At 42.0% G+C, this 26910-nt stretch overlaps 2 protein-coding genes across 3 annotated transcripts; one reads left to right on the top strand and one right to left on the bottom strand.

Annotated features, from left to right (window-relative positions):
- Positions 1-2033: 2033 nt before the first annotated feature.
- PMPCB (peptidase, mitochondrial processing subunit beta) lies at positions 2034-9978 on the top strand. 2 transcript variants are annotated; one of them, XM_027459481.3, is made up of 13 exons: positions 2034-2193; positions 3336-3476; positions 3788-3874; positions 4335-4464; positions 4930-5128; positions 5807-5886; positions 6420-6532; positions 7031-7174; positions 7526-7689; positions 9051-9136; positions 9213-9301; positions 9533-9608; positions 9699-9978. In XM_027459481.3, the coding sequence occupies exons 1-13, from the start codon at positions 2104-2106 to the stop codon at positions 9749-9751; spliced, it is 1452 nt and encodes a 483-aa protein (XP_027315282.3). In that variant the 5' UTR covers positions 2034-2103; the 3' UTR covers positions 9752-9978. The 2 variants fall into 2 exon arrangements, with proteins under 2 accessions (XP_027315282.3, XP_027315288.3); XM_027459487.3 differs by having other exon boundaries at positions 7529-7689.
- Positions 9909-26438, bottom strand: DNAJC2 (DnaJ heat shock protein family (Hsp40) member C2). Its single transcript, XM_027459467.3, has 17 exons — positions 26249-26438; positions 25501-25691; positions 24917-24992; positions 23208-23306; positions 20516-20657; positions 19082-19162; positions 18303-18368; positions 16451-16542; positions 16233-16354; positions 15241-15390; positions 14902-14990; positions 14746-14815; positions 13013-13197; positions 12435-12535; positions 11419-11526; positions 10548-10702; positions 9909-10027 (listed from the first exon to the last, which is right to left on the bottom strand). Exons 1-17 carry the CDS (start codon positions 26304-26306, stop codon positions 9953-9955), a joined length of 1860 nt encoding a protein of 619 aa, XP_027315268.3. The 5' UTR covers positions 26307-26438; the 3' UTR covers positions 9909-9952.
- Positions 26439-26910: the final 472 nt, after the last annotated feature.

The raw sequence follows: 26910 nt of genomic DNA on the forward strand, positions 1-26910 counted from the left end.
AGAGATACAAACTGGATGGGCCCTTCTGCAGAATCAAAGCTTCTGTTTAAGCACACAGAATATGCCGTGGCAGTGAAAACTTTTTGGTCAGTCAGAATATTTTCATTCTCAATTGCTAAGGGAATAAGAACTTGCCCCCCCCCCCCCCCCCCAAAAAAAAAAATATTCCAGAAAACAACAACAACAACAAAAACTAATATATTTTAATATGGTAACTTTTCTGAAATTGTCCCATGTTTTGGAGTCTGACGATGTACGTAATTGTGAATAACCTCCTCAAACTTTTGCTTCTGAGACAACTCTGGAGCTACTAGCAATCATCACTGTTTTTTTTTTCAACTCCTAGTACTTTTGTCACCTAAAATCTACATTAAAATTAATATTTCAGGGGGGAGAGAACACCATTTCTGACAGCTCTTGTGAACTGACTCTGAATAATAGGATCTTGGCAGTTATAGAAGGTAACTCATACTGAGCAGAAAGATCCTCAGTTCTCACTTTACTTGAAGCTCAACATGCAAACAGAGCCCTGGCCAAGAGACAGAGTGACTGAGGACACTAGTCAACCCCAAGCACTGAGCTCATTCAGAATCTGGCTGCATATATTAAAAAGCAAAACACAGGAGGCACAAAAGGCAGACACTGAAGGAATTGGGGAGAAGTTGATACTACATCTAGAGTCCAAGATCCAGGTGCATTTCTGTTTCTTCAGGTCATCTACCCACAGCTCAGCTTTCTCTTTCTTTCTGGAGCAGAGCAAGACAGCAGTAGAAAAGCTCTGTAGTGTCTGTACTGAGGCAGAGGTTGTCACAACTACTGAGCTGCTGTCTGAGGCGGGGGGGAGATCCTGAGTTTGGAAAGTAGTACCAAAACCTAGTGCTTCCCTCATTGAGTGTTGTACAGATTTTATTTATTTATTTATTTAGAAATAGCATTTTGTTTCCACGTGTGTTGCATTTAACACAGAGGGACTCAGACCCTCTGTGGTATTTCACCTCTCATCTCACCTCATTTTTGAGGGAGTATTTGATTAGCCATTAAAAATCACTTATCTCCAGCAGAAAAAAAAAAAAAAAATTGAACAGGAAGTGGAGACTGACAGCACTGCTTTCTGCATGACTCTGCATGTTTATCTAATTCACACACTCAAAGCATGCCCAGGAACGATCTTTGGCACTGCAGTGAGATTCCCTGTACCAGTACAAGGCTAAAACACTTCCCAGCCCTCGTTTGGCTCTGGTACCACTCCTGCAAGCCGTGCCTGGCACTGAGCAGCCAGAGCACATGGGACTGCTCGCAGGGCTGCTCCCTGCCAGCTGGCCTTGGCAGAGCATCGTGTTTATTGGTGCAGATGAAGCTGTCCTATTCCTAGCAGTCCGGTCTTTTGGGTACATTCCATACGTCCAGAATACTTCATAAAACAAGACTTTAGATTATTATCTAAATAACTGGATTTCCCTTGTGAGCTTCATTCTGTCTAATGGAAAATGATGGGAAATGCTGAAGTGGCCTATCCTAACTGAATCCCACATGGCAACAGGAGGCTCAGCAAACCTCAGCAGGTGTAAAGCTCTACCCACAGCAGAGCACAGACTGACTAGTAAAACACACAGCTTTGAATGTAGTGAAGCTGACAGCGGTCTTTTAGGAAGAAAACTGACTTTCCTCAACTGTCTTGTTCTGGGAGTAGCATTAGAAGAGCAGAGTGCTTGTCACTTAGGCCTATTTTGTGGCAGTTTACAATTAACCATTAGTTTGAAGGCTGTTTGCTGGCACTTCCCACCGAAAACACGAATTGCAGGGGGAGCCGCGCTCCTGAAGAGAGCACCAACTCGCCCACTCCCCAGGGCTACCCCCCTCAGCCGCCGGGACCCCCGCGAGGGCTAGAAAAAGGGCAGACAGAGACGAGGAGACAGCTTTTAATTGTTTTAATCTCTTAATTTATTGAGGACAAAGCAAGGGACAGCGACAGGGTGGACACATGACCAGTGACAGCTGCGGAAGTATCGGCGCTGCCTGAGGGGAGCGCTGAGGGGAGCGCTGAGGGGAGCGCTGAGGGGAGCCTGCGCAGCTCCCGCCGGAAGCGCCCGGCCACCACACAAAATGGCGGCGCCTACAGCTCGCTTAGCAGTGCGGCGGCTCTTCCTGCCCTGGCGTCCTCGCCTTTTGCGATCGCCCGGCCCGGGGAACCGGGTAGGCGGCGGGGCGAGGACGGGGGGGATCCACGGAGGGCCCCAGCGTCTCGGTGGCTGCCCGCGCTGGCGCTCGGGAGGCCGCGATGGGGGCGGCGGGGGGGTGGTGGTCTTGCTGGAGGCGGCGCGGTGCACGCTGGGAATTGTAGTCCTAGCGGGGGGGCAGTGCGTGCGGCTGCCGCTGAGCATGGCGGGAGCTGTAGTCCTCGCCCGGCTGAGGGGAGGCGGGAGGGGGGCGGCTGCCCCCTCATGGGGACCGGGCAGCGCCGGGCTGAGGGGTGCCGAGCCCCAGGGCTTGCTGCAGACTCCAGTCAATAAATAAATAAACAACACCAAAAGCCACCCTCCCCTGAGCAAACGGGTCTGACTCCATAGCTGCCCCTGTTTTGAATCACAGGACCATTAAAGTTGGAGAAGCCCTCCGAGATCACCGGGTCCAACCACCCCCTACCACCAATGCCACCACTAACCCATGTCCCCAAGCACCACGTCCAACCTCTCCTTGAACACCCCCAGGAACGGTGACTCCACCACCTCCCTGGGCAACCCGTCCCAGTGCCTGACTGCTCTTTCTGAGCAGAAATGGCTCCTCATTGCCAGCCTGAACCTCCCCTGGCACAACTCGAGGCCATTCCCTCTGGTCCTGTCACCAGTTCCCTGTGAGAAGAGGCCGACCCCCAGCTCCCCACACCTTCCTTTCAGGTAGCTACAAAGAGCAATAAGGCCTGCCCTGAGCCTCCTCTGCTCCAGAATAAACACCCCCAGTTTGCAGTCCTTGACATAATTCCTTGCATTGGATCTCCATTCACATTAGAAAACAGGTACCCAAAAAGATTTCAGATGCTAAAGGACATATTCAAGTTCCTACAGGTTTTCTGCCAGAACAGTTGGTTGTAGGGAAGGAGATGAAGTCTACTCCATTTTCATTGTTTTCATGTTTGTTTTTTTTCTTTTTTTTCTGAAGTCAGTTAATGTATTCCCAAATTAAATATTGGCAAATAACTCTGTGTAAAAAATATTTTTGAAAATGCATGCTTTAAAATAGATTTCTGAACTTACATTTAAGTTCAGGAATACATTTTTGGAAGTGCATACTAGGATATAACTTACAGTGTATACATGACTGATGTTTTTTTCTTACAGTCTGTACATGTAGGAACAGGCAGGTTCAGAGTTTCCAAGGCAGCAACAGAAGTAGTCTTAAATGTTCCTGAAACTAGGGTGAGTCCTCTGGAAAATGGCTTGCAAGTAGCTTCTGAAGACTCTGGACTTTCAACATGCACAGTAGGTAACTTGTAAAGGGAATGTTTTTTCATAATTTTATGTATGTTTGTTTCCTTGTGGAACTAAGTTGGATTCTATCAATGTTTATTAGCAATTATTGTTAAGTTACAAGATGGGAAATGAAGGTTTTCCTAAGTGATTTGTGATTCGATTTTTGTGAAGATCATTTTTTTTTTCCTTGAAAACCTGGTTTAACCTAAGGAAAAAGTTGTTTAAAAGTAGGTCTTGAAAATCTAAGTTTGTTTTGTACAGGAAAAACAGCAAAGCTGCATGATTGGCTGATAAAATGTTTTCTTTTTTTCCCTGATGAGGTTGGACTTTGGATTGATGCTGGAAGCAGGTATGAAAATGAGAAGAACAATGGAACTGCTCACTTCCTTGAGCATATGGCTTTCAAGGTGAGTATGAGTATTGGCTTACAAATTTATGATGAATTTCTAAGCTAGTTATTGTTAGAGATCAGTGATGGAACGTTGTCAGAATTGTCTAAATACAGTTTACAAAACGAGAAGAGAGGGGAAACCAACTCAGACTTGGTTTCAGCTAGAAAATGAAGCGAAATTCCTAGTCCCTTGGAGATGGTACACAACTATACATTAGTAACACACCTCTATTTTTAACTTGCTTTTAACTTGTAGTATTCTTAAGACACACAGTCTACCTTTTGCCAGCTTTTTATTTTCATTTGGGAACATAGTAGGGTTTATATTTGACTTTCAACATGGGAGAGATTAGCAAGCCAGTTTCCATTTCAGAAGACTTTCTTCTTTTTGGCTTTGACTTTTGCAGACAAACAGGAGTAATGATGAGTAGGTGAATTCAAGGATTTAATCTGACTTTTTTATTGTTTTGTTTCAGGGAACAAAAAAGAGATCTCAGTTAGACCTTGAACTAGAAATTGAGAACATGGGAGCTCATCTGAATGCCTATACGTCCAGGGAACAAACAGTGTATTATGCAAAGGCTTTTTCAAAAGATTTACCAAGAGGTAACTGCTTTTATTCATTAGAGAAGTGGCAAAGACCAAAAATGCTTATCCACCTCCTGACAATGCATAAGAGTGATGCTTTTGCAGCCTAACAGTCCCATCTTTCCTGGGCAACGAGTACCTTCTTCAACTTCACAGGAATGTGAGGATGCAGATTTGGAAAGGAATGTGCCAACAATGAAGTTGATACTTGAAACATTTTTGTCAGCTAGATTTTTTCTCCCTACCCCAGAAGTGCCTTTTGGACTTCTCCCTTCCTGCAGAACAAGTCTCTCTTTTAAAGTAAAGCTGTAGCATTTAGCATTCTCATTTAAAAAAAAAATGTAGAAGTTTTTAAAATTCCAAACTGCCAATCTTATTACTACATTTTGGGTCACTTGGGCTTTGGGGTGGGTTTTACTTTTAAAACCAGATTTTTCTGGTAGCCTGAAAATAATTTCCATTCCTATCTTTATTTTCATTTAGCTGTGGAAATTCTTGCTGACATAATTCAGAACAGCACCCTGGGAGAAGCAGAGATTGAGCGTGAGCGAGGAGTTATACTTCGAGAGATGCAAGAGGTTGAAACCAATTTACAGGAAGTTGTCTTTGATTACCTTCATGCTACAGCCTATCAGAACACAGCCCTAGGAAGGACGATTTTAGGACCCACGGAAAACATCAAGTATGTGCAAGTTTGTGGTTGTCTTTAATTGTTGGCAACTTCTCTATATTTAAAAGATCCCTCTGAAAATGTGGGGAACAACTTCAGCTGTAATTTTTACTCTGAAAGGTAGATGAAGTTGTGCTGGATGTAACTAAGAATTCCCATATTGCTTTAGTTCTACTTTATGCAGGCGTTACGATGAAGTTTATGTATTTATTGCACATCTTCATTATTTGACATTACTTTCTCCTGTTTATTAAAAATGCACTGACACAAAATTGTAAGCGCTTCTTTTTCCCATCAGTCAGGTGTTGGCGTTACCAGAAATAAAACTGCGTTCACACTGCTCTTTCAGACCTTGTTTATACTGATTCAGACCAGGAGATTACTAAGCGTACTGGTTTAAAATTGGCATGGGATCATTAGTGGATCTTATCACTCACCTGAGTGAGATTAACAGGGAGCGGAGTTGTAATTCCTGTTCTTTATCAGGAAGCTATAACAGCTTTGAAAGGAAAAATGTATAAAGGTCCACTTTCCTGTTCAGGAAGCTGTCCTTATTTTAGCTTTTTGCATCTGTGCACTGGCAGAACTTATAATTACTCTGATACTATATTATTCTGTATTTCTATTTCTTCTTGTAAAAAAAAAAAAACTTTACTGACATGGCAGTGATGTTTCCTTGACTGTTTCCAGATCCATAAACCGCAATGACTTGGTGGAGTACATAACAACACATTACAAAGGACCCAGAATAGTCCTGGCTGCTGCTGGAGGTCTGTATGAGATATTCACCCTTGGTCATGTGAAACTGTAGTTAAAGCCACAGACCTTTAAGTTTTAGGGAGCAACGTGCTGAATTGCCCATTGTTCGGTACGTCCTGGATGTTCATTGTTAGCCCTGCATGTTTAGTTTGTGCCTTCATAGCCTTTGAACTTCTGTTCCCTTTTCCCTCAGTAAAGTTTCAGAAACATCCTTAAAACAATAACTTGAAGTGGGTAAGGTCATTTTTCCATCTGGGCACGAAAAGAAGGGCCTAGAAGGAATTCTGTATGGAAAGAGGAGAAGCAAGAAAAGCAGAGAGAGGGAGAAATAATTTTGAGGCTTGAAATAGAGAGCAAACAGCTTGATTTGGAGTATGATCGTGATCTTACTCTGCATAACGGAGTGCTGGGAGAAATCTGAAAGCGTGGCGTTAAAGGGGGGGACCCAGAAGTTGCTGGTTGGTTGAGCCTTCAAACTGCGTAGCAAGTTAAATGAACTGTTCACAGAGTAACATGACAAAGTGTGTGAAACATCTTTGTTCAGGGGTCTGTCACGATGAGCTACTTGACCTTGCCAAATGCCACTTCGGTAACTTGCCGTCTGCTCCGGAAGGAGGGCTGCCACCCCTGCCACCTTGCAGCTTCACGGGCAGTGAGGTAAGCAGCTCAATGGCTTTTTGAGCCGGCCCTTTATCCCCTGCGAGGAGAGCTTCTCAGCTGCACACTTAGCAGATTACAAGGCTTCTTGCCCACACTGAGGGCAACTGGAGTAGCTGCTTTCCAAGCAGGAATTTCCAACTTTTCTTGGGCAAGCCTCACTGCCACCACTTTCTCTGTCTTACCAGTTTCTGAGGGAATACCTCCCTTACCCCTGCTGCTGCTTTCCTTTTAGTGCCTGGCCTGCACTGTGAGAGCATTTTCTCTTACTGGGAATCACTGATTTAAAGGGTATGGCAGAAAGCCAAGGCATCTGTGTTCCATTCCCAGTGGTATTCAGGTTTTGAAAAGCCCTCAACTTTCCTTGCTGCTGTTTGTCATCAATTTCTCTTCATGTTTGTGGCATTGGGCTGGAAGTGTCTGTCTCCTGACATTTAGCTTGCCATGTACGTTACCGCGTGCAGGTCGCCCTACAGCCACTTTCGTGTGCTCCCACAGATCCGCATAAGAGATGACAAGATGCCTTTGGCGCACCTGGCGATAGCCGTGGAAGCAGCTGGCTGGGCTGACCCGGACACGATCCCCCTCATGGTAGCAAACACCCTGATAGGTAACTGGGACCGCTCCTTTGGAGGAGGCGTGGTGAGTGAACCTGCAAGCTCCTTCCTGCTGTTCACGAGGTTGTCTGAGTGGGGTGCTGCCAATACTGCCCCCCTCAGTTGTAACTGAGGGCGTTGACGTGACATTGGAACACGGGGGTTATCAGTAACCGACCCTTTCCTGAACCTTTGTGGCTTTATGACCTGGGCTGTTATTTGGAAGCTGTTTGGACTACATGCAAGGGAAGAAATTGTTGAGATGAAGAACTGATGCTTGACTGTGTAGGTTCTGCTGGAGCCTGTGATACCACTGCATGTTCTGTCGCATTGAAATGAAAACGGGAGACTAGCAAGCTTTCAGAAAATGAATGAAATATGTTTTCTCTTGCTTCAGCAGAACTTATCCAGTAAGCTTGCTCAGACTGCTTGCCATGGGAACTTGTGTCATAGTTTCCAGTCCTTCAACACCTGCTACACTGATACGGGGCTGTGGGGCCTCTACATGGTCTGTGAGCCATCAACTATCCAGGACATGGTGCACTTTGTTCAGAGAGAATGGTAAGCAAACAATGGTTTCCATAAAAGGACTATTTTCTGTGGACAAATAAACTTTTAAAAATATTAATTACTTAAAGAGACTATTTCTCTGCTTAGGCTTGCCTGGGAAAAATAAATCCATCTAGTTTTAAACTTTGGCACTTGAGATGCACAGTCCCAGCAGCCAGTTTCTGGCACCCTTACTTAGAATGAATAGTTTAGGGTTTAGGCTTGTTTTTTGCCCTAGAATAAGTGCTACTACTGCTAACTACAGTTCACATTGCTCTTACAAGGTAAATAGGCAGTGATTTTCTTTTTGTCTCACAAGTGTCAGGAGTTCTAAAAATGTGTTAAACCCGTTAGAATGCGATTAAGTCAGCATGCAGTACCCAGGAACTGCATGTTTGACAACTGAAAGTAATTATTCAGAATAATGAATGAGCATAATGAGAGTGCAATTAGCTTTAAATACCATTACTAGTTAACTGTTCTACGGTTACTGGCCCACGTGGCACACCAGGTGGTGGTGTTACACAGAGCTCTAGTGAGTACATGGGAAAATGAAATTATGTCAAGTAAAGGAGCTGTTATATGGAATCTTGAAACCTGTGACTAGAGATATTTTCAAATTAGATTTAAGGCCTTAGACGAATGAAATCATGTCCATAGGTGCACTTCTAAGACTTGAACTGCAGATGTGATTAGAAACAGACGTGTTATTTAAGGCCATTGACTTGAAGCGGCTGCAGTTAAAACTTGAAACTGCGGAGTTTCTTTAATCACACAGAGCACTTCTCATGTACCATTATTCTGAGACCTCTATAAACAACTCTTAGGTAAAAATATCATTTTAGCTGCCTGTTTGCTGGAGTTCAGCACCAGGGAAGATGTGAACCATTCTTGTGCTATAATGTGTTAAGCTACCTACAGCATCCCTCTGTCCTCCTAGTAGAGTCTTCTCTCTGAAGTGTGATGTTATTTATACAGTTCCCATCTCTTCCCAAGAGCCAGGCAGTAACGGCTTGCCTTCTGGGCTAATTACCTCTAATTGCTTGGTTCCCATTATCTTACCAACAGCCATGCTCAAGCTAGCAAGCATGGACTGCACGTGGCTCAAAACATTAATAAAATGAAATGCAGCTCTTCTAAGAGGAAAAACTTGCTTTTAGACTGAATATTGGTATGCTTCCAGAAAAACACTATCCTTAAGCTGCTTCTAGGAGTCCTAGAGCTTATTTTCATACCAAGAACTCTTACCAGCTCTGGCTGTAGAAAAAACATGTGTGGGTAGATATACTCAGTGCTTGTGGTAAAGAGGTACACAACCATTAATGCTACAGGTTAGCATTATTTAATGCTTTTGGATTTAAACTGTTTTTCAGGATGAGACTTTGCACGAGTGTTACAGAAAATGAAGTAGCTCGAGCAAAAAATCTTCTAAAGACAAATATGCTGCTACAACTTGATGGTGAGAACCAGATTGCTTTTTATTCTTACTTCCTGCTACTCTGTGCTGATAACTGAAGTGAGTTTTCCTGTTTTAGGCTCCACCCCAATCTGTGAAGACATCGGAAGACAAATGCTCTGTTATAAGCGCAGAATCCCAATTCCAGAACTTGAAGCGAGGATTGAAGTAAGTGGCACTCCTGCTGAAAGTCTTTGATTAGGCCCTTACTGTAGTAATTTAATTTCTTATTTGTTATAGGAAGAAACAGTAGAGTTTAGACCGTCTCCAAGGGAGAAACCTTCTAACTGTTCTGGCACCTGTTCCTCTGGATTATACAAAAGAAATTAAGAACACTGACTTAATACTTATTTTAAGACAGGTTTAGTAACAAAATATGTCTGTCTCTAACCCTTTCAGGCTATTGATGCCCAGACTATTAGAGAAGTTTGCAAGAAGTACATCTATGATAAGCATCCTGCAGTTGCTGCTGTGGGTATGTTGTCTAAGCTCACCTTCTGTAACTCCTCCACCCTCTCTCTTATCAGTCTAGCATGTGTCATGGTCAACTTTCTTTAAATTCCAGGTCCAATTGAACAACTTCCAGAGTATAACAAAATCTGCAGTGGCATGTGTTGACGTCGTGAGTAGTGAACAAGAACTTCCAGTATGTTTGAGCTTTAAGAGAAAAAAAACACACTGCTTTTGACTTCAAAAAATGCATTTGAGATTAAAACTCAAACACCAACCATAGTCCTGTGTATCTGTACAACTAAGGAGAGAATGAAAACGTGTATAGTATTTGCATTTTTATTATAAAACAAAGATTGTCAGTAAAAGTCATTTCTTGACTTTAGTAGCATTCATCACTTGTTCTTGAGCAGCTTTCTTTGCCTTGACCATTTCAACGAGTTCCTGGAGATGGAGGGAAAAACAAAAACTTATTTAAAATGCATACCTTAGGAATGCCATGGTTTTGAGCATTTGTAATCAGCCTGATGAACCAGTGTACTAGCTCTCAACACCGTGAGGAATCCCGATAGTTTAATACCATAAAAAATTTCTCCTGGAAACAAATTAATACCGACACAGTGTCGAAGATCAGTGCTCATCTACTTCCCCAGTAGTACAAAAGGGAATACAAAGGGGGCTAGGGATAGGACTTCGCACCATCTCCAAGAAGGTGCTGAAATTTTAAGACAAATTTCAAGGGACAGACTTCTTCCCAGCTTCCAGTTTTAGTACTTACACTGAAGAAAACCTTATTTCTACTGCTTTTCTGGGTTAAAAACAAAATTCTCCGTAAAGTGCTATCTTCTGCTAATTTGTGGTTGTCGGAATACTGTCTTGGGGGAGGGATGGCAAAAGTAAAAGCACTGGACTCTAACAAAACCTGAGCTAATTACAATCCTAGAAGGAGGTAAGAAAGCCTTACCTTATATCGCTTCATGCAGTCCTTTTTTGAGCGGCCTGGGACAGCTGCTGCTATTTTCTCCCATCTTTCAGCAGTATTTACTGGATAAGTCTTCAGTGCTTGTTCTAAAAGCTTTTGTTCTTCTGTAGTCCAAGGGGATGAATCTAAACATGATCCTGTTTTCAAAATCAAAAGTGACAGTAAAAATACATTTAGTAATGACTCCTTGAGGTAAGTGTAAGAAAATACTGTGAAAATACAATTGATTTTAAGTCCTTGCAGCTCTGTGATACCACCGATTTGATTTAAGGGATATCCAGTACTAAAGTCTGGAAAAAAAGCAACACTGAAACAGACTGGCCAAAGTTGCAGCCAGGATATTTAAATACAGCAGGGAGACAGGAAGGTAACAACTTGTTGTCAGCCAGGTGTTAGATAACCATGGCTGTCCTGTGAAACCACATTCCTAGGGCAGCAATGTTGTTCTTCCTTTTATATTCCAGTAAGGAACCAGCCTGCTGCAAGGCTCTGGAAAGTTTGATGGGGGTGTCTGGGGTTTAACAGGAGACCAACGCTTAGCTGTAGGATGATCCTGTATCTCAAGTGCAGCCCCTCAGGCCTGCTCTTGCCTGAAAACATAGCACCTTCCGAGGAACAAATGATCTCAGCATCTGACTTAAACCTGTTGGCTCCCCAGGAAGCACTCCGAATTGTCACTGACTGCCTTGGTTTGCACTAAATGTACCAGAAACCCTCAAATTAAATCCAGTAACTGAGCTTGCATCACCTGTTTACTTGCTAGTAGTTTGTAAGCAAGGCTTAGAGTTCTAGATTACTTTCTTACTAAGGTGAATAGCAGAGACGAGTGCAAGAGCTTCCTTTTCACTTTTACCTTCAAATCGTTCCGAGGGCGCAGCACTGTCCATCTGAGGCACCACACCGTGTTCCTTTTTAAATTTGTCAAACGCTTTCTTGTTGATATCATCTTTTTGATGAGGGTCTATTAGGAACAGACATTAAACAGAATAGTTACTGCAACAAAATTAAAGCCAGATGTAGTAATAAAAACATTGGCAGATTTTTTAAGTTAATAAACACAATCAAAAAATGGTAAAGAGGTTGGTAGATAAAAATCTCTCAGCATCCAATGTATTTTGCTCAAAGTGCCTGGTTTTCCAACTCCTAAGTTGCTTTATACTGCTCAAGTGACTACATCCTCCTCACAAACTTAAGCCTGAATCTGCTGCTTCAGTGAGATCAGGAGGGATTACTCCCACAGAAGGGCTGTGGCACAGATCTGTGTTACTCAGGCTACCAGTGTGTCAGGCAGGCAGGAATGCAGGGGAGAGTCTGGATCCTCCTCGTACAGGTATGTGGTTTCGTATGGAGAAACAACTTCAAAACTGTTTTTTCTATAGCTGTGTGTTTTGATTTTCCTTGAGAACAGCCTCCAGAGTCTTTTCTCAGTATCCCAGCTCTCTAGCCTACGTTTACTGTGCAAGGAGATAAGCCACGTTAATTTAGCTGTCTGACTGGTGCTGAATCTCCTTTGTCTTTTTAAAGCGTCTCTATAGACTCATCAATTCTATTTATTCCAGATGCCTTCAGAGAACAGTTCCACCCGCTCCAGGTATAAAGGAGCCTAGGTAATGAACAGGGCCTAGAATTCTGCATGTGCATGAAGTTAAAAGAATTTCTGAGATTCACTCATGAGGTAGGGACTTATGTGATAGCTATGGGGCTGAAAATACTGAGTCACAGAAATGCTCCTCTCAATTTTCCACCGTACGTTTCTTTTTGGGATATATAGGGCATTTTCTCACAACAGAAACAATGCTGCTCAAAGAAAATTAAGCTGTAGAGAAGCATGCAGACCGTCTTAATACAAAAATAAGCTAAGAAAGATACCAAGCTTCTGGAGGCTCTTTGCTTTATTGATGACATCTTTTGCTGTTCGTTTTATTCCAGTAGTAGAGTGCAAGTTCATGTAATTGGCAATAACTTCCCACCTGAAGCAAGGATAGAAAGGGGAAAAAACAGCACATTATGTAAAGCTGATCTTCATCCAAATAGAACCAGGCTACTGTACACAGCTGAACACATTTATACCAACCCCTGAGCAAGTTTAAACAGGCTGAGCTGTTACTAGCCCTGTTTTTCCACTGCCCCTCAAAAGAGTGCCTAAACACCAGATAAAGGGGATTCAGCAGGAGAGAACGGGGTCACACCTAGCCCCTGAATTACTCTTCGTGTGTTCTTGCAAAACAGAAGGGAAGCTCTGCACCTGATCAGCCTAGAGGATCAGGTATCTAGGCTCAGGTCCTTGATGAGGACTCTTGACTGCTGTCCAGTCAAGGAAAAGAAAGATATTTAAGGAGTCCTTATACTGACATCATACTTAACGTGGTCTGAAAATACGCTGTATTACACTTGTTATTTAATTAAAAATTGCTAATAGGGCTTTTAACACCAACACCAAGAAGTACCTTGAATTAGTCCCTGCTGGGAAGAGGTTCACAGCTTTAATTAACAACTGTAGATCATCTTCTGGCCAGTTTTTGCTCCCCCCTCCACCACCAGTGGTTGACTTCTCTGAACTCTTTGTCGCTTGGCGCATACGAGCCTCTGCCTCTTCTTTCTCTCGCCTTATTTGTTCATTTATTTCTTCTATCTGAAGGGTTGTAAATGAGCATTTTTATTTAGGGAAAAAGAACCACGTGATGACAAAAACCCCACTCTCTGCAATTGCTTTGAGCCTTGAATTTTGCTTAGTTTCTGTTCTTCATGTTATACGTAAGGAAATGGAGCTCATTTGCTCCAGTATCATCTCCCTCCATCCTGTGTGTAGATTTGGCCATCCCGGGTTTCCACTGTAGTGGATAATCTATCACAAATTCACTAGGAAATTATACAAATGCTCCCAGGATTAAGGCAAGACTTCTGCATATTACTGGAATGTCCAGGCCAACATCTGACACCAAGGGGCAGATCCACAAAAGGATTAAGAGCTTAAACAGGTGACTGGGGGCAGCCCAACATCCCTATTGAGTACCGTAATTCTGAAACCTTCCAGCATAACTGCTACCTAAACCTGGTTAGGGCAGAAATTCTCTTCAACAGGTTAGCTAAACTAGCATTAATAGCTAAAATTTGGGTTGTTACAGTTAAGTGCTTACTCAGGCTTAGATGGCTATGTGTAGTTTGTTAGAAAGCAATTCAGCAGAAGTTATCTACCATAAGTCATTGTGAACTGTAATCACTTCTTGAGATTGTAGTGTGACATATTCATGTATCTACTTCTGAGTGTTCCAAATCCAGTCTTGGTGACATCAGAAGGCTATGCTCTTACAACCTGCTGGAAGGATGGATGCCCAAAGTAGGTTTCTCCCTATCTTACAATAAAATCTTCCTGGCAAAAGGGAAATTATCTCAAAAGAGTTTTTATTAATGCAAAAGTAGAACAGCTTGAACAGAGAGATTAACGTCCTGTGTTTGGAACACTCTGCTGGAAACTGGGAGATTGGATTCAGTCACTTGTAGAACAGAAGCATTTGAATCTTAAGCCTTCGGTTTCCTGATGAGTAAACCTGCCTCTGGGATGGGGACAGATCATCTCCATCAGGAAATAACACTCACAGATCTGACTCCAAAGTGGATGAAAGAAAGCATCTCACTCTCTATGCAAGACGTATTCAGCCTTTTTAGTCCAAATGGCTTTTCCCTGCTGGCATATTTAGGCACATCCTTGTGGAGTTTTATGAATCTTGGTCACAAATGTCTTGCTTTTCCTCTACTTTGGCATCCAATCCACTGGCCCTTCCAGCGCCTATAGCCTGCAGCATGTAGGTCCTTTTGTGGATCCAGCCCCAGGTCAGGCAGAGTAGAGGCAGGGTTTTTTTTTTTTTGCGTTTGTAACAGAACAGGGTAAGATGGTACCCATTGTTGGGCAAAACTAAATTCCTCTGCTGTTTCTGTGTACCATACAAACAGTGGGATTTGAGTCTTTTACTAATTAAAAATGCATAAACTTCTCTCAGTTGGCACTGGTTATTTCACCAGCCATGAACTGCACTATGTATAATGTAGTGGAAACCAAATCTGCCCAGAGACCCTAAAACTCAGAGTCCACAGCAGCTATGTTCTATCTTACTTGGATTCAGTCATATAAAATGTCACAAACAAATTATTGTTAATTTGATTTGACACTCAGCATAATTACCTGTTTTACTACAGCCGCCTTTCCTCCTTCCCTTGTTGTGGATGTAAGTGCTTCATTCAAGCATTGCAGACTAAAAATAAATTATTAAGTTACAATGCAGAGCTAGTAGAAAGATGGGTATCAAAACGAGAAGGAATCAGGAGCAAGAAAACTTACCTTGCTAGCTCAAGACGATCACAAAGCTTTTCCACCTCCTCCATCATTTTAACACAATCTGCCTCATTATCAGAAAAGTAATTCCAGTTCTGGAAGCAGAAATACATGTTCTACAAAGTTCCTGAACTTTACTGTCCTTCAAACAAAAGCTTAACAGACAGCATTCTTTAGCCACTGCTGTGCTGGGGCCTATTTGGTCAGCTTGTTTTAGTATTTAGCAAACCCACTTTCCATACCCATCTCTGACCATAAAAATAAGCATGAGATAAGGTCTGATCTAAGGAAGCATAACAATTTCACTGATGTAACCTGTATTTCACTATAGTAACATTTAAATACCTTGCACGTTGTTCTCAGTTTTTGCCTTTCTTTCTTGATTGCTTTTTTCTGTATCTCTTTTTCCTTTTTTGCTACTAATGCTTGTTGCCTAACTTCTTCTTCCTCTTTTTCTTTTGCTAACCGTGCTGCTTCTAATTCTGCTTGTCTTTGCTGCAGTCAAAAGAAAAAACACACAAAAAGTCCAAAGACACGCTGGTTATAAAGTCATTGAGTCATTCAATATTAAAATATGCTGTTTCCAGTTTTTGGTGTATTGCTATACTTCAATGTTCATTTTCACAAGAACTTTAAGGGAAGGGGTGACTCATGCCAGTTGGCATCACTTCAGATATTCACTATGAGGACCTAGTCTGTAAATCCTGGCCTCCTCTACAGTGAAGATTATAAAAGATTATGAAATCTCCTGCCCCTACCCCTTGGGGGGGGGGGGGATAAGCTTAGAAAAATGCAGTTGTCCAGCATTTCTCTTGCACCACTATTACCATGATACCATACAGTGCTCTGGTGTTGTCTTTGAAGATAGGGCTTTTTAGCACCCTACAGTTCCCAGACCTTTCACTACTCATACTGTTTCCAGAAACATATTTTCCAAACTGTTTGATATTAATCAGGTATGAAATAGTACCTCAAAATGTCTCAGACCAATCAAACATTCAGAGACCATACCCACACAACAAGCAGCTGTATCCATTTTATGAAGAGGGAAGTAGGCCACAGGAGCTAATGATGGCCTTTCAACCACTGAAAGTTTATGCAACAACAAAACTCAGTTTTCCAAGTTTTTGACTCTGATCTGTGCTCTTTATTTTCATATTTCTCAAAAGGCTGTTAGCCATGCACTGCCTGTTACACACGGATCAAAGACAACACATCTATAAACCCCAACATAACTTCTAAGAGTAGTTTTCAGACACATCTAGAAGCTGAGGCAGTGGATCAGGTGTGAGTGAACCAGAAATTTCCAGCCCAAATAAACCAAGTAGTTAGCTTACCTTTTCTTTTGCCTCTTGTTCTTTTCGTTTTGCTTCTACCTTTGCTTTCTTCTCTGCTTCTTTCTTTGCCTTTTCTTCCTCCTTAAATTTCTTTATCCTGGGATCACAGCTGTATGCGTTGTCTGGCAGAGGAAAGGACACATCACGTACAAAAGAAAAACAAGTGTCTTCCCCTGTTAGTTAACAAATCTTTTTACAAGAACAGTTTGTATGCTCACCGACAAGTATCCTAATTCTGTTCATTTCCTCTTTTTTCCTCAGTGCTCTGGCAGCCCTGTTCTGCTTTTCAATCCATCTCCTTTCATCTCGACTAAAAAGGGAGAGCGTAGTTAGTTCAGCATTAATACCCTACAGCATCAGTAACTTAGGAATTCAGCAACAAACACTTAAAAAGAGTTTTCCCCATACAGATGTCTTCCCTGAATACTTCAAAAATAAACTTCAAAAAATGAAGTTCCAAGCCCCAAGCTCATGTCCAAAATGCTAAGCATTTAAACAATCAAACAAATCTTCAAAACACCCGACAAAACAAGCATCTCATCTGTTATTACAGGCCCACATCATGGACTCTGTTTCCAAAATGCAATCCATTTGCTGACGTAACGTTAAGCTCAAGCAAAACAACTGAAATGCTGGTAAATAGTTTAATTAAAGGGCAGCAGTATAATTAACGCCAATTATCACGATTTCACAGCAAATAGGTCACATCAAGTGAATGTATGTGCATGGAATTAACACTTTCCATGAAGTACGGTGACACTGGTAAAATCATGCCACAATACAGCTCATGTTAAAGAGATTAAACTTAGATAACGAAATCTGGAAATACTTGTTAGCGCTGTCAATAAAAAGGCAAAGTTTTAGTGGCATCTGTATCCTCATCCACACAACCAACTGCAGAACAGTGTGCTTCAGAACAAAGGAAACAATTCCCATAGCAGAGCAAGGGACTCAGTAACAGACTGAAGGATCAGAACAGAACACCATAACCTTTGGCAAGAAGGGATGACAAGAACCACGGCCATCTGAACAGAAGAGCAGGAAGCAGACAAATAGCTCTAAGTACAGCATGCTTTGTACTCTTTGTCTAAACATGTTTAAGGAGGACAGGAGCAAGTACAAAAGGGCTATGCAAATAATTCTAGAGCCTTCCAATTAGAAGCCTAGAAATTAATCTCTAATTTATCAAAAATACAACTCATAAGGAATTGATTACAGTGCCTTCACAGAACTTTCATAAGAGAAGAGAATACTGGGTCCAGAGAGGCTCAAATACTTAAGAGCAGAAAAAGGCGTAAGAGAAACATATGCCTAGCTAGAGCCTAAAGATGGCACAATTCTTAGACGCAAAGCTGGCTAACCACTCAACCTTACTGCAAAATTGGTCTCTATTAGAACTTGGAAGAGGTTTATATAATGCAAGCTATGGTGATACCAGGATGAGTGAGTGAAAGGCTGCATCCTGTGAAAGACAGGTTAGAGTAAATGATACAGTGCTTTATTTTAATTTAAATGTTCTGTGTTTACACAGAAAAAAAATAGGATGTATTTTCCAACAGCAGTGTGGTCCAAGTAATTCAACTATTATCACTACATCAAGAAATATGCAATTTTTATTATCAAGCCATCAGAACTACTCCTTCTATATTCCAGATAGCATCACTTGTCTCAGTATAATTTAATATAGAGTCGGAGAAGGAAACGATAGCTGTTTACTCATCTGCTCTGTTCTGGGTCTAGGTTCAACCTGCATCTGGGGCTTGCTGGAATTACAAGCCTGAACTTAAGTGAACACACAGGAGATGCTTTATAACATATATTGTTTTTACAATTTCAAAGCACCTTAGAAACACCTCTTGAACTACTTCAATTACACAGTTAAGAGGGAGGAAAAAAGGCCAGAAGCCCACAGTGCAGTACTAGTCTGTGACTGACAACAAACAGGAAGAGTGGAATTCCATCTCTTGGTTAGCCACCTTTCTTCCTCTGCCTTACAGTCTGATATAGCAAGATTTAGCAACTTGACACTAGTCTCTCAGTTTCACATCAAATTTCTTTTTATTTACATACCATTCAGCTTTTTCTTTTTCTTCTTCATCTAAATAGGAAAATTCTCTCCATGAATCAAAATTATACCTAAATTAAATATAAAAATAACAAGAATGAATGAAAAAATAAAACAGCAAAACTATTACAAATAATCTACCTTAAATATTTTTCTAGGCAATTACACTGTTATTTACAATTTATAATACCATTTACATATACCTACACCTACAATGATTATACTGTGTTAATACCACTGAAACTAATAATTCACATCTCTGTAGGACCACCAGCTTTACAGTCTAATTGCCTAATCTCCCCTTATAGGCAGTGGCGATACAATGCAGCCCGCAGAGTTTAGAAAATCATTTTATCTTTATATACATGTACATATCCATATTTAGTGGATGTGAGACATAATGGAGACAAGCTCCATTCTAAACTCCAGACTTTATTGGACTAGACCACCCTTAACTAGGGAAGCTTAAACCTAGGAGACACCTCCCCTGAAAACACAAGTTAAGTGAAATGAACTCCACTCCTAGCCTGTGGGGCAGCTCAGTTCCCAGCTATTCTGACCAAGCACTGCCCAAAACTCCAGCTGTTACTGTGAATTTACAGCGTGGATGTATTTACTAGAAGAAATCCAGCACAGTTTGTGGAAGGGACTAAACAGCTGCAAAGCAATTCACGCAGTCAGAACAGACCACAGCCAACAATCTACCTAGTAAAGGGTCTGCAAACCCTTTACACCGCACACCTTGCACACTGTGAATAGTGACTGAGGTCATCATCTAACTTACCAAAATGAATAGAATGCATCTACCTCTTCAAACGAAGAGTTCATGTCCCCAAGTTTAGGAACGTTTTTCTTATTCGACCACCTGAAAAATAAATCAATATATTCAAGAAATAATATATATGAAATCTTACTTCATAAAACAGCAGGTGTTAAGTACAGAACCCAAATACTAAATCAGTTTCCCTCCCAACAAAACAAAAGGGCACCAGGAAAGAGGAAGAAAAGGGATCATTTGCTCTAAATATCCTCCCATTTGTGTCTTTCTGGGGGAGCTCCCCTAGAAAAGCAAAATCCTCCTACCCAAGTTTGGCGTGCATACAAATATCTTGTGCATACATAACACAAGATATCTGCAAACACTGTTAACAGGGCCTCATTTCTCCACGCACACTCTGTTGGTAGTGGCACTTACAAAAAGTGAACAAAATGTGCTCTGTGGTAGGCTATATTAAGTTTCCCCCATATTCTAACAGAGAATGAGAGAACAATGCATGCTCTGCCTCCATTCCATTTCTTTCCTACAAAGAGGGAATTATTCCAGAGGCTCTAGAATTTCTTACTCCATGACATGACATCCCTTTCCAAGCAGAGGTGGGAACAACCCACCTGACAACCACAGAACCAGGTCTGAATCTCTGGAATACATACTACGAGATTTTAAAAATCTACTTAAAATATGCAACAGATTGTTCAGAATGTGTTGGAAAGTGCTACACGCAATAAAACACTTTTTCATATAGGTAAACCGTGAAATAAGCTGAATGTAGACTTATATATGACAGCCTTAATACTAAGTTAATTGACAAGGATGAATCGTGTACAAAAAAGTCACACACCATAAAAGAGAGAACCACCAAAGACTGACAGTTACATATACCTTGTATTTTAACCACAGAATGGCTCAGGTTGGAAGGGACCTTAAGGACCACCCAGTTCCAACCCCTGCCATGGGCAGGGACACCTCCCACCAGCCCAGGGTGCCTAAAGCCCCATCCAGCTTGGCCTTGAACACTGCCAGGGATGGTTAAGTCTCTGGGCAGAGAAGTTGTGGATGCCCCACCTAATTGTGAACATAACTACTGTCATCTGTTAATGTCTCACCCTCATAAGAAAATCACAAAAAAATGAATTTTTAGTAACATACACATGCTTGGTACAGTAAATAATTTTAAGATGAAACCATGTGTTGTACAAAAAGGACAATACATAACATGGAGCAGAGACTTTTAAAATCTCATGGGTCAAACTCACTGCCTTCAGTGTGACAGTTCAGATTATTTTTAAAATAAATTGAGAATGTTCTATTTTAATTGCATTAAACTTCTATCAATTAATGCATTTCCCAACAGCCCTTAAAAATCCCACCTGTTACACACAAAACCAGCTTGTAAATGCTGATTCTCCAGCATGGTAAAGGCAGTCTGACATGGCTTACCTTGCATTTCTATCAAAAACCGGTGAAAAGACTTCAAAGAAGTTTTCTTTTGCTTCACTTTTGGAAGGAACAGAGTTATCAAAAGTAGGATCTATGCTGTTAAATGCTCGTCGTTTCACAGGGTCAGACAGTATTTCATAAGCTGTAAAAAGTTACCAGACATCAAACATGAGATTAAAATGAGTCTTCCCTGCAAAGTGGGAATGTTAACAGAAAAGGCTCTGAATGTTTGAAGAGGTGCTCTCAGATCTGTGTTTGATTTATCACTTCTGTACAGCTTTGTATTTTATTCTTTTGATCAAATCTCAACTAGCATTGCTGGCAATTCCTGTTCAACAAATTAGGAAGAAAACATCTATGAAAAACACATTTTGCTATGAGAATGTAACAAATCATATTATATTTAAAATAAAACTATAGCAGTGAACTCAGTTCAGTCACTGGTAGCTGGGGACTGACACCTTCAGGCTTTTATCTTGCACCAAATCCTTGCAGATAAATTGACAGAACAGTCTACTTGGACAGGCATGGAGTAAAAACAGTCCCTGAGTCCCTGAAGGCAGGACTGGCATGAAGAGGGTCCATTCATAATAATTTTTGCAGCTCATGAAGAAGTTGTACTGAGACTTTGAAAGAGCATAAAACACCACATAGCTCTCAGCCAGAGCACACACACTGTCCTATTTCTCCTTGTACAATCCTGTAGATGGTGAACATCATATTACTGAAATCTTATAACCTGGAAATCACACTCTGTAGCTTCAGTAAACTTTTTTTTTTTCCCCTCAAGGAAGCATGAAATTACTGACTCTGTCAGATCTACATTACTTACTATTTTTCAATAAGAATAAGAATTCAAAGAAATCAAATTCTTGTTGCAGTCATTTATGGGCTTCCGTGACTGCCTCCCTGGACAGAGAACTGCACTGTGAAGGTCGCACCTAGAAGGTGGTAAGGTGGAGACCTTGGAGCTTTGTGGTTCTGTAAACTGATCTCACTGCACATTAGTAGAGAAAGGAACAAAAGTAAAAAAACAATAATAAGCTGCTGTGTGCCAATCTTCTCTTCCCCTCTGGGTAAGGGACTTCCTTCAATTCCCTCTGCCAATATTCTACATGACCCCAGTTATCCTCTACGTTGCAAGCTAGGAGCTTCAATAGTACTCCTACCATTTCCCTAACACAAGAAATTCTGTGCATATCTGTAGGCTCCTCCTCCACTTTCAGAGACACCACTTCTATACTGATCTCCAATTCCACTCCCACACACTCCGTTCCTCCAGCACTGCATCTCCCACTCCTTCCTTTGCCATATCCAGCTCTGAATCCCACCTATCCACTCCTGCCTCTCCAAGTTTCTTCTCTCCATTCTGTTACCACTCTCTCCTGCTCCAGATTCCCCTTTGCATTTCCTTCCTCCAAGGCACTGCTTGGAAGCATTACTCATCTTCCATGCCACTTCATGCTTTCCTTTTTGTTTGTTCTTACACTTAAGACTGTAAGCTGTTATTGCGCAACATATTTTACTCCTTGCATGCAGATCACAGAGCACACTCCTGAACTCAGCTACAAGTACTATTATGAACATCTGCCAGTTTCCAACAGGACTGAAACTGTGGAAAAGAAGTCTTCACTGAGCTAACTAGACAGCAGTGGAACTTTAGTTCCCTGCAATTCTAAGTTGCAGGAAGATCTTAATTTCCTTTTGAAGCTAGCTTTCTAATAAAGGTTGGTAAATAATTAGAACAGGTGGGAAACAGGTTTCCCCACTAATTTTAACATGTTAGGATTTTTTTTTCCTGTTTCACATTGAAACAAAAATCAAAGTTCCTTTGGTCTCTATGTATATGATCTCAAAAAAGTCTGACTTCAATCAACTGCTGTGCTTGTTTTTGAAAAGTTTTAGTACAACTCTAAATAAGGCTGAAAATATCATTGGCTTGTCTAACATAACATTTTCTAACATTTTAACTAGCACCAAAAGAAGTCACTCAGAATTAGAAAGTTTAGAACACACAAATTTCAAGATTTTTCCTCCTACCTCCACAGACCTTATTGATTCAAAAAAATGCTTAAAAATACCTGTTTTTAGATGTATAAGCATGGTTACACCTAGAATACCCCCCTCAAGTGTCTGCAATTACGCAGCAGCGGTGTTCTAGGTCACTAGAAGCAAGAACGATATGTTATTTAATCGAGTTCACTAGGCCATCTGCGGGCAAAAGTGAGCAGCTGAGAAAACTGATATCCTGGATCAAATCAACAGATGCTCTACTGGTAGAGCAAGTGCATTAGTATTCAGATTTTCCAATTGCTGTTGGTGTCTTAAAGGAATTATTTTACAGCATATCAGTTTATTGCATGTATGTGGCAACCTCTAGTGGTTCATCCTTGCATTCACTGCTACAAGAGTTTGCATTTTGTGAACATAAAGTATTTTGCTTTATCACCAAGTGGTATGGCAGACAAATGGCAACAAGCTGTGATGCCATCCTGCTTCCACCCAAAGAGAGTGGCACATTTATGGGATCTCTGTTTATTGAAGCAGTTTGCTAAAATGGAAGAGAACTTCTTTGGCTTTGCACGGTTCTTTAAAAGTAGTGACAATGACAAACCTAATAAAGTACTACAAATATGTTTCAGGTTATCAAGCAGACTGAGATAGCATCTAATAAAAGAAGTCAATTACTTACCTTTAGTTATGCACGTAAAATAATCATTATCACCTTCTCCAATTTGCTCCCCTGCAGCTTTTCGCTTGTCTGGATGATGTTTCAAAACCATAGATTTATCTATCAAACAGAAGCATAACATTTAGAAACACTTCATCACTAACACTGTGTAGTTTGCTAAAAATAATATAGCAATTCCAATTGTCAGCCCTCTGCTTAGATACTTTTTTATTTTTTAAACCATAAGTAAGAAAATAGATATGAGTAAATGAACTTCCTTTGATTTAACACTCTTGCCAGAATTAAAACTATTTTGTCTTTGCTAGGACACCAGACAATCTCAACTCAGAAACTTTCACTTTTATCAGCTGAAGCAGCACTGATTTTCCAGGACTTAGTCTAACATTATGCATAGCAAAGTACTTCAGTGACTACAGATGCACAGTTAGCTTCAAAAAGCACGATGTGTTTTCAGGACCGTAACTGTGCAAGACTGCACAATTCCATATGCAATCAAGCTAGAAGATAAAGAAAAAAACATAAATTTAGTGATTTCTAATCAAAATCAAAGTCGTTCAGATAAAATACAAACTGTATTCATTTCCTTCTGAATACAGTCCAAGATGAAATTTTGCAAGTAAACTATAGCCACAAGCCTGTAAAGACTGCTGCACATACCCGTGGATAAAACTAAGCATATACACAAGACTTTGTGGTCAAGTTCTCTCTTAGGATTTACGGCTTATGTAGAGAGACAGCTAACACCTAGCGAGTATCTACTGAAGCTGCTATTGGAGTTGACTCAGCACTCTTAAATTGCAGAGAGAAAGAAAGACAGGAAGAGACAGAGATGCCCCAGATCTTGCTCAACAATATTAGCGAGGCCACTAATAGACAGAATAGCTGCTGCTCTCTGGGTTATTAACGCAGGATCCGCAGTGGCACTGCTAAGTACTCCAGCATATGATCACATACCAGAGACAACACAATTTCCTGTGCAACTCAGTAATTTGCTTAGTGTGCCATCTTAGCCAGCTCCAAACACAAGGTAATGCAACCAAGCTATAAGCAAAAAACATTTTGTGCTCAGTGACCACACACAGTAATTTGCCATGACTGCTAGAGGGTGACAGGCTGGTCCAGTGTCCTAACTCAGGCAAGTGGCTCCAAAGGAACCATTCTTCTAACCATTTGCAAGTAGATGCTTTATCTGTGGTTTATCTGGTAACAGTGATTCCACTCATACAAGTGCAGTTTCTTTATGCAACTGTTCTCAATTATCAGCTCACAAAACCATTAGCTTATTTTATAAAGCCTATTTATGAGTCTTCAACTTAAATCTTCTTGCAAAGTCAACTCTAAGTCACATTGCTTCATATAAATGAAAGTTGTGAAGCCTGACATGATGTTTCTTGGTATGCAAGTACCATAAAATGCAGAAAAACACAGTTATGGCCTGTGGGTCTTTTTGTTTGTTTTAACAAAAACCTCAAGATGAGAAAGCTGAGATATGAACTTAGTGAAATTTTTGAGTTCACTAGCTCTAGGCCAGTGGATTTCAGAACTGTGATTTGAGTTTAAAGGTTGGTAAACAACACAAGTCAAAAAGCTGGCATTTTTAGGCCTGTAGAAATAGTAAAAAGCTTGTTTGTGATATGTTTGCATTTAAATGTGGAAAACAGTCCTATACATCTAAAAGAAAGGTAGTGTTATTAGGGAAAGGTACTTACGAGCTGCTTTGATTTGTTTTTGAGTAGCCCTGTATCGTATATTTCCCAGCCCAAGAACTGCATAATGGTCTTGATTCTGAGGAAAAAAAGAAAAAAGCCCTAATAAACATTGATGTACATTACCTAAAATGCCACAACACATGTAGAAAAACACTTTTTGTCCCCATTTCTTAAAAGCAAGAGGCAGAATTCTATTACCTCTCAATAAACATTAGAAAAAACCCATAGGACCAATTATTTTAAAAGCTGTTACAGTAAATTCCAGTACCTCAGTCCATGTTGGATTTAAGCATCAAATCCTAAAAAGCTCAACTAATGGAAAACTGAATTGCTGTCTTAATAGCAAGGCACTAATGTAACTCCAGAATATTGGTTAAGATCCTTCTGAGTGCTCCTGATGTGCTCTTGAGTTTGCCCGTATCAAGTAATTATGTGTGGAAAACACAAAAACAGGTATAGTGCTAATGGACACAGAGTGGTTCGGATGGGATGAGAAGGGAGCTCATCAGCAGCTGGGAATGGCTGGTAACTTGGCCAGATTTCCATTGAAAATACAATTAACGCTGTCTGTATCAACAGAATACCTTCCAGTCCTTTGGATCAAGGGTTTTTAACATAGGAAATTCTTCAAGCTGCAATTCTTCATCCCCTGACTCTTCAGAAAGTTCCTTCTCATCTTCTAGCTCCTGGAAAGAGGCAGAAACGTTTATGTTTCTCCTCTTGATAAACGCCTCAAACCATCTTCCCACGGGTTCCACTTGACAGAGCACCGATGCTATAAGCAAAAAAACAGAAAAGTAAGCCACAGAAGGTGAAGTTGCTTTGGGTTTTAACATTAAGAAGTGAACGTAGGTATTTTATTTTACATAGTATACGTATGGATTTTTATTTATAGTGTAATGTTGCACAATGCTATAGGATATAGGATCAGCAGATTTCCTGGTTTGCTCTGAAAAGACCTCAGTATGTTGAAGATTGGAGGAAGCTGAACGCAGGTGCTTCGGGTGGTTCCTCCCTGAGCCCTTACCACACTCAGAGTGCCTTTGGGGTCGGGGCGCACACTTTGCCCCGCACTTAAATCCCGTCCCGCCCTGCTGGGGCAGCAGACCCGCACCCAGCGCCCCCAGGACACCAAACCCTGCCTGTCCGCAGGCCGCTGCCCCTCAGCAGCCGGCACTCGCTGCTCAGGCACTGCCCCGGGGCCAGCACCCGGCCGTCCCCCCCCGCCAGCCCCCTTGGCTGCCCGCCTCCCTCACGCAGCCCCCCCGGGGCGCTCCCTAACCCCCCTCCGCGCACACGGCCGGCGGGCAGGAGCCAGCCGCCGCTACCTACCGGCCGTCAGCGGCCTGCTGAGCGCCGTGAGGTGCCCGGCCGGGGCCGCCTGCAGCATTGCTGCCCCGGCACGGCGGCACCCAGGGGCTGCGAGCGGGGCTGGGAGCTGGGCGCTGCGGGCCGGGCCTCGCCGCCTGCCGGCAGCCGGCGCATGGAGGCGCCCGCCCGGGAACGCTTCCGGGTCGGCGGGGAGGGAGCGGGAGGGGTTGGGGGATATAAGGGGGGGAACCCCGAAATATTAGCGGTGTGGGGAGGCAGGGGGGTGGTAGGGATGGAGAAGCCTTCCCAGATCATCTGGTTCAACCTGCCTGCCGCTAATGTCAGCCACTGAACCGTGTCCCCAAGCACTACGTCCAGCCTCTCCTTGAACACCCCCAGGGACGGTGACTCCACCACCTCCCTGGGCAACCCGTCCCAGTGCCTGACTGCTCTTTCTGAGCAGAAATAGCTCCTCATTGCCAGCCTGAACCTCCCCTGGCACAACTCGAGGCCATTCCCTCTGGTCCTGTCACCAGTTCCCTGTGAGAAGAGGCCGACCCCCAGCTCCCCACACCTTCCTTTGTAGAGATCAGTGAGGTCTGCCCTGAGCCTCCTTTTCTCCAGATCAAACACCCCCAGCTCCCTCAGCCTCTCCTCACAGGACTTGTGCTCCAGCCCCTGCA

Source organism: Anas platyrhynchos, chromosome 1 (genome assembly GCF_047663525.1).
Source record: "Anas platyrhynchos isolate ZD024472 breed Pekin duck chromosome 1, IASCAAS_PekinDuck_T2T, whole genome shotgun sequence".
NCBI classification, from domain to species: Eukaryota; Metazoa; Chordata; class Aves; order Anseriformes; family Anatidae; genus Anas; species Anas platyrhynchos.

Excerpts from the sequence above, each read along its gene's own strand:
- PMPCB (XM_027459481.3), top strand. The coding sequence starts at position 2,104 with ATGGCGGCGCCTACAGCTCGCTTAGCAGTGCGGCGGCTCTTCCTGCCC. Across the intron at positions 4,465-4,929 it reads TTCAAAAGATTTACCAAGAG|CTGTGGAAATTCTTGCTGAC; the intron begins GTAACTGCTTTT and ends ATTTTCATTTAG. Across the intron at positions 5,129-5,806 it reads GGACCCACGGAAAACATCAA|ATCCATAAACCGCAATGACT; the intron begins GTATGTGCAAGT and ends GACTGTTTCCAG.
- DNAJC2 (XM_027459467.3), bottom strand. The coding sequence starts at position 26,306 with ATGCTGCAGGCGGCCCCGGCCGGGCACCTCACGGCGCTCAGCAGGCCG. Across the intron at positions 14,816-14,901 it reads GATCGTCTTGAGCTAGCAAG|TCTGCAATGCTTGAATGAAG; the intron begins GTAAGTTTTCTT and ends ATTTATTTTTAG. Across the intron at positions 12,536-13,012 it reads CCAGCAGGGACTAATTCAAG|GTGGGAAGTTATTGCCAATT; the intron begins GTACTTCTTGGT and ends TCCTTGCTTCAG.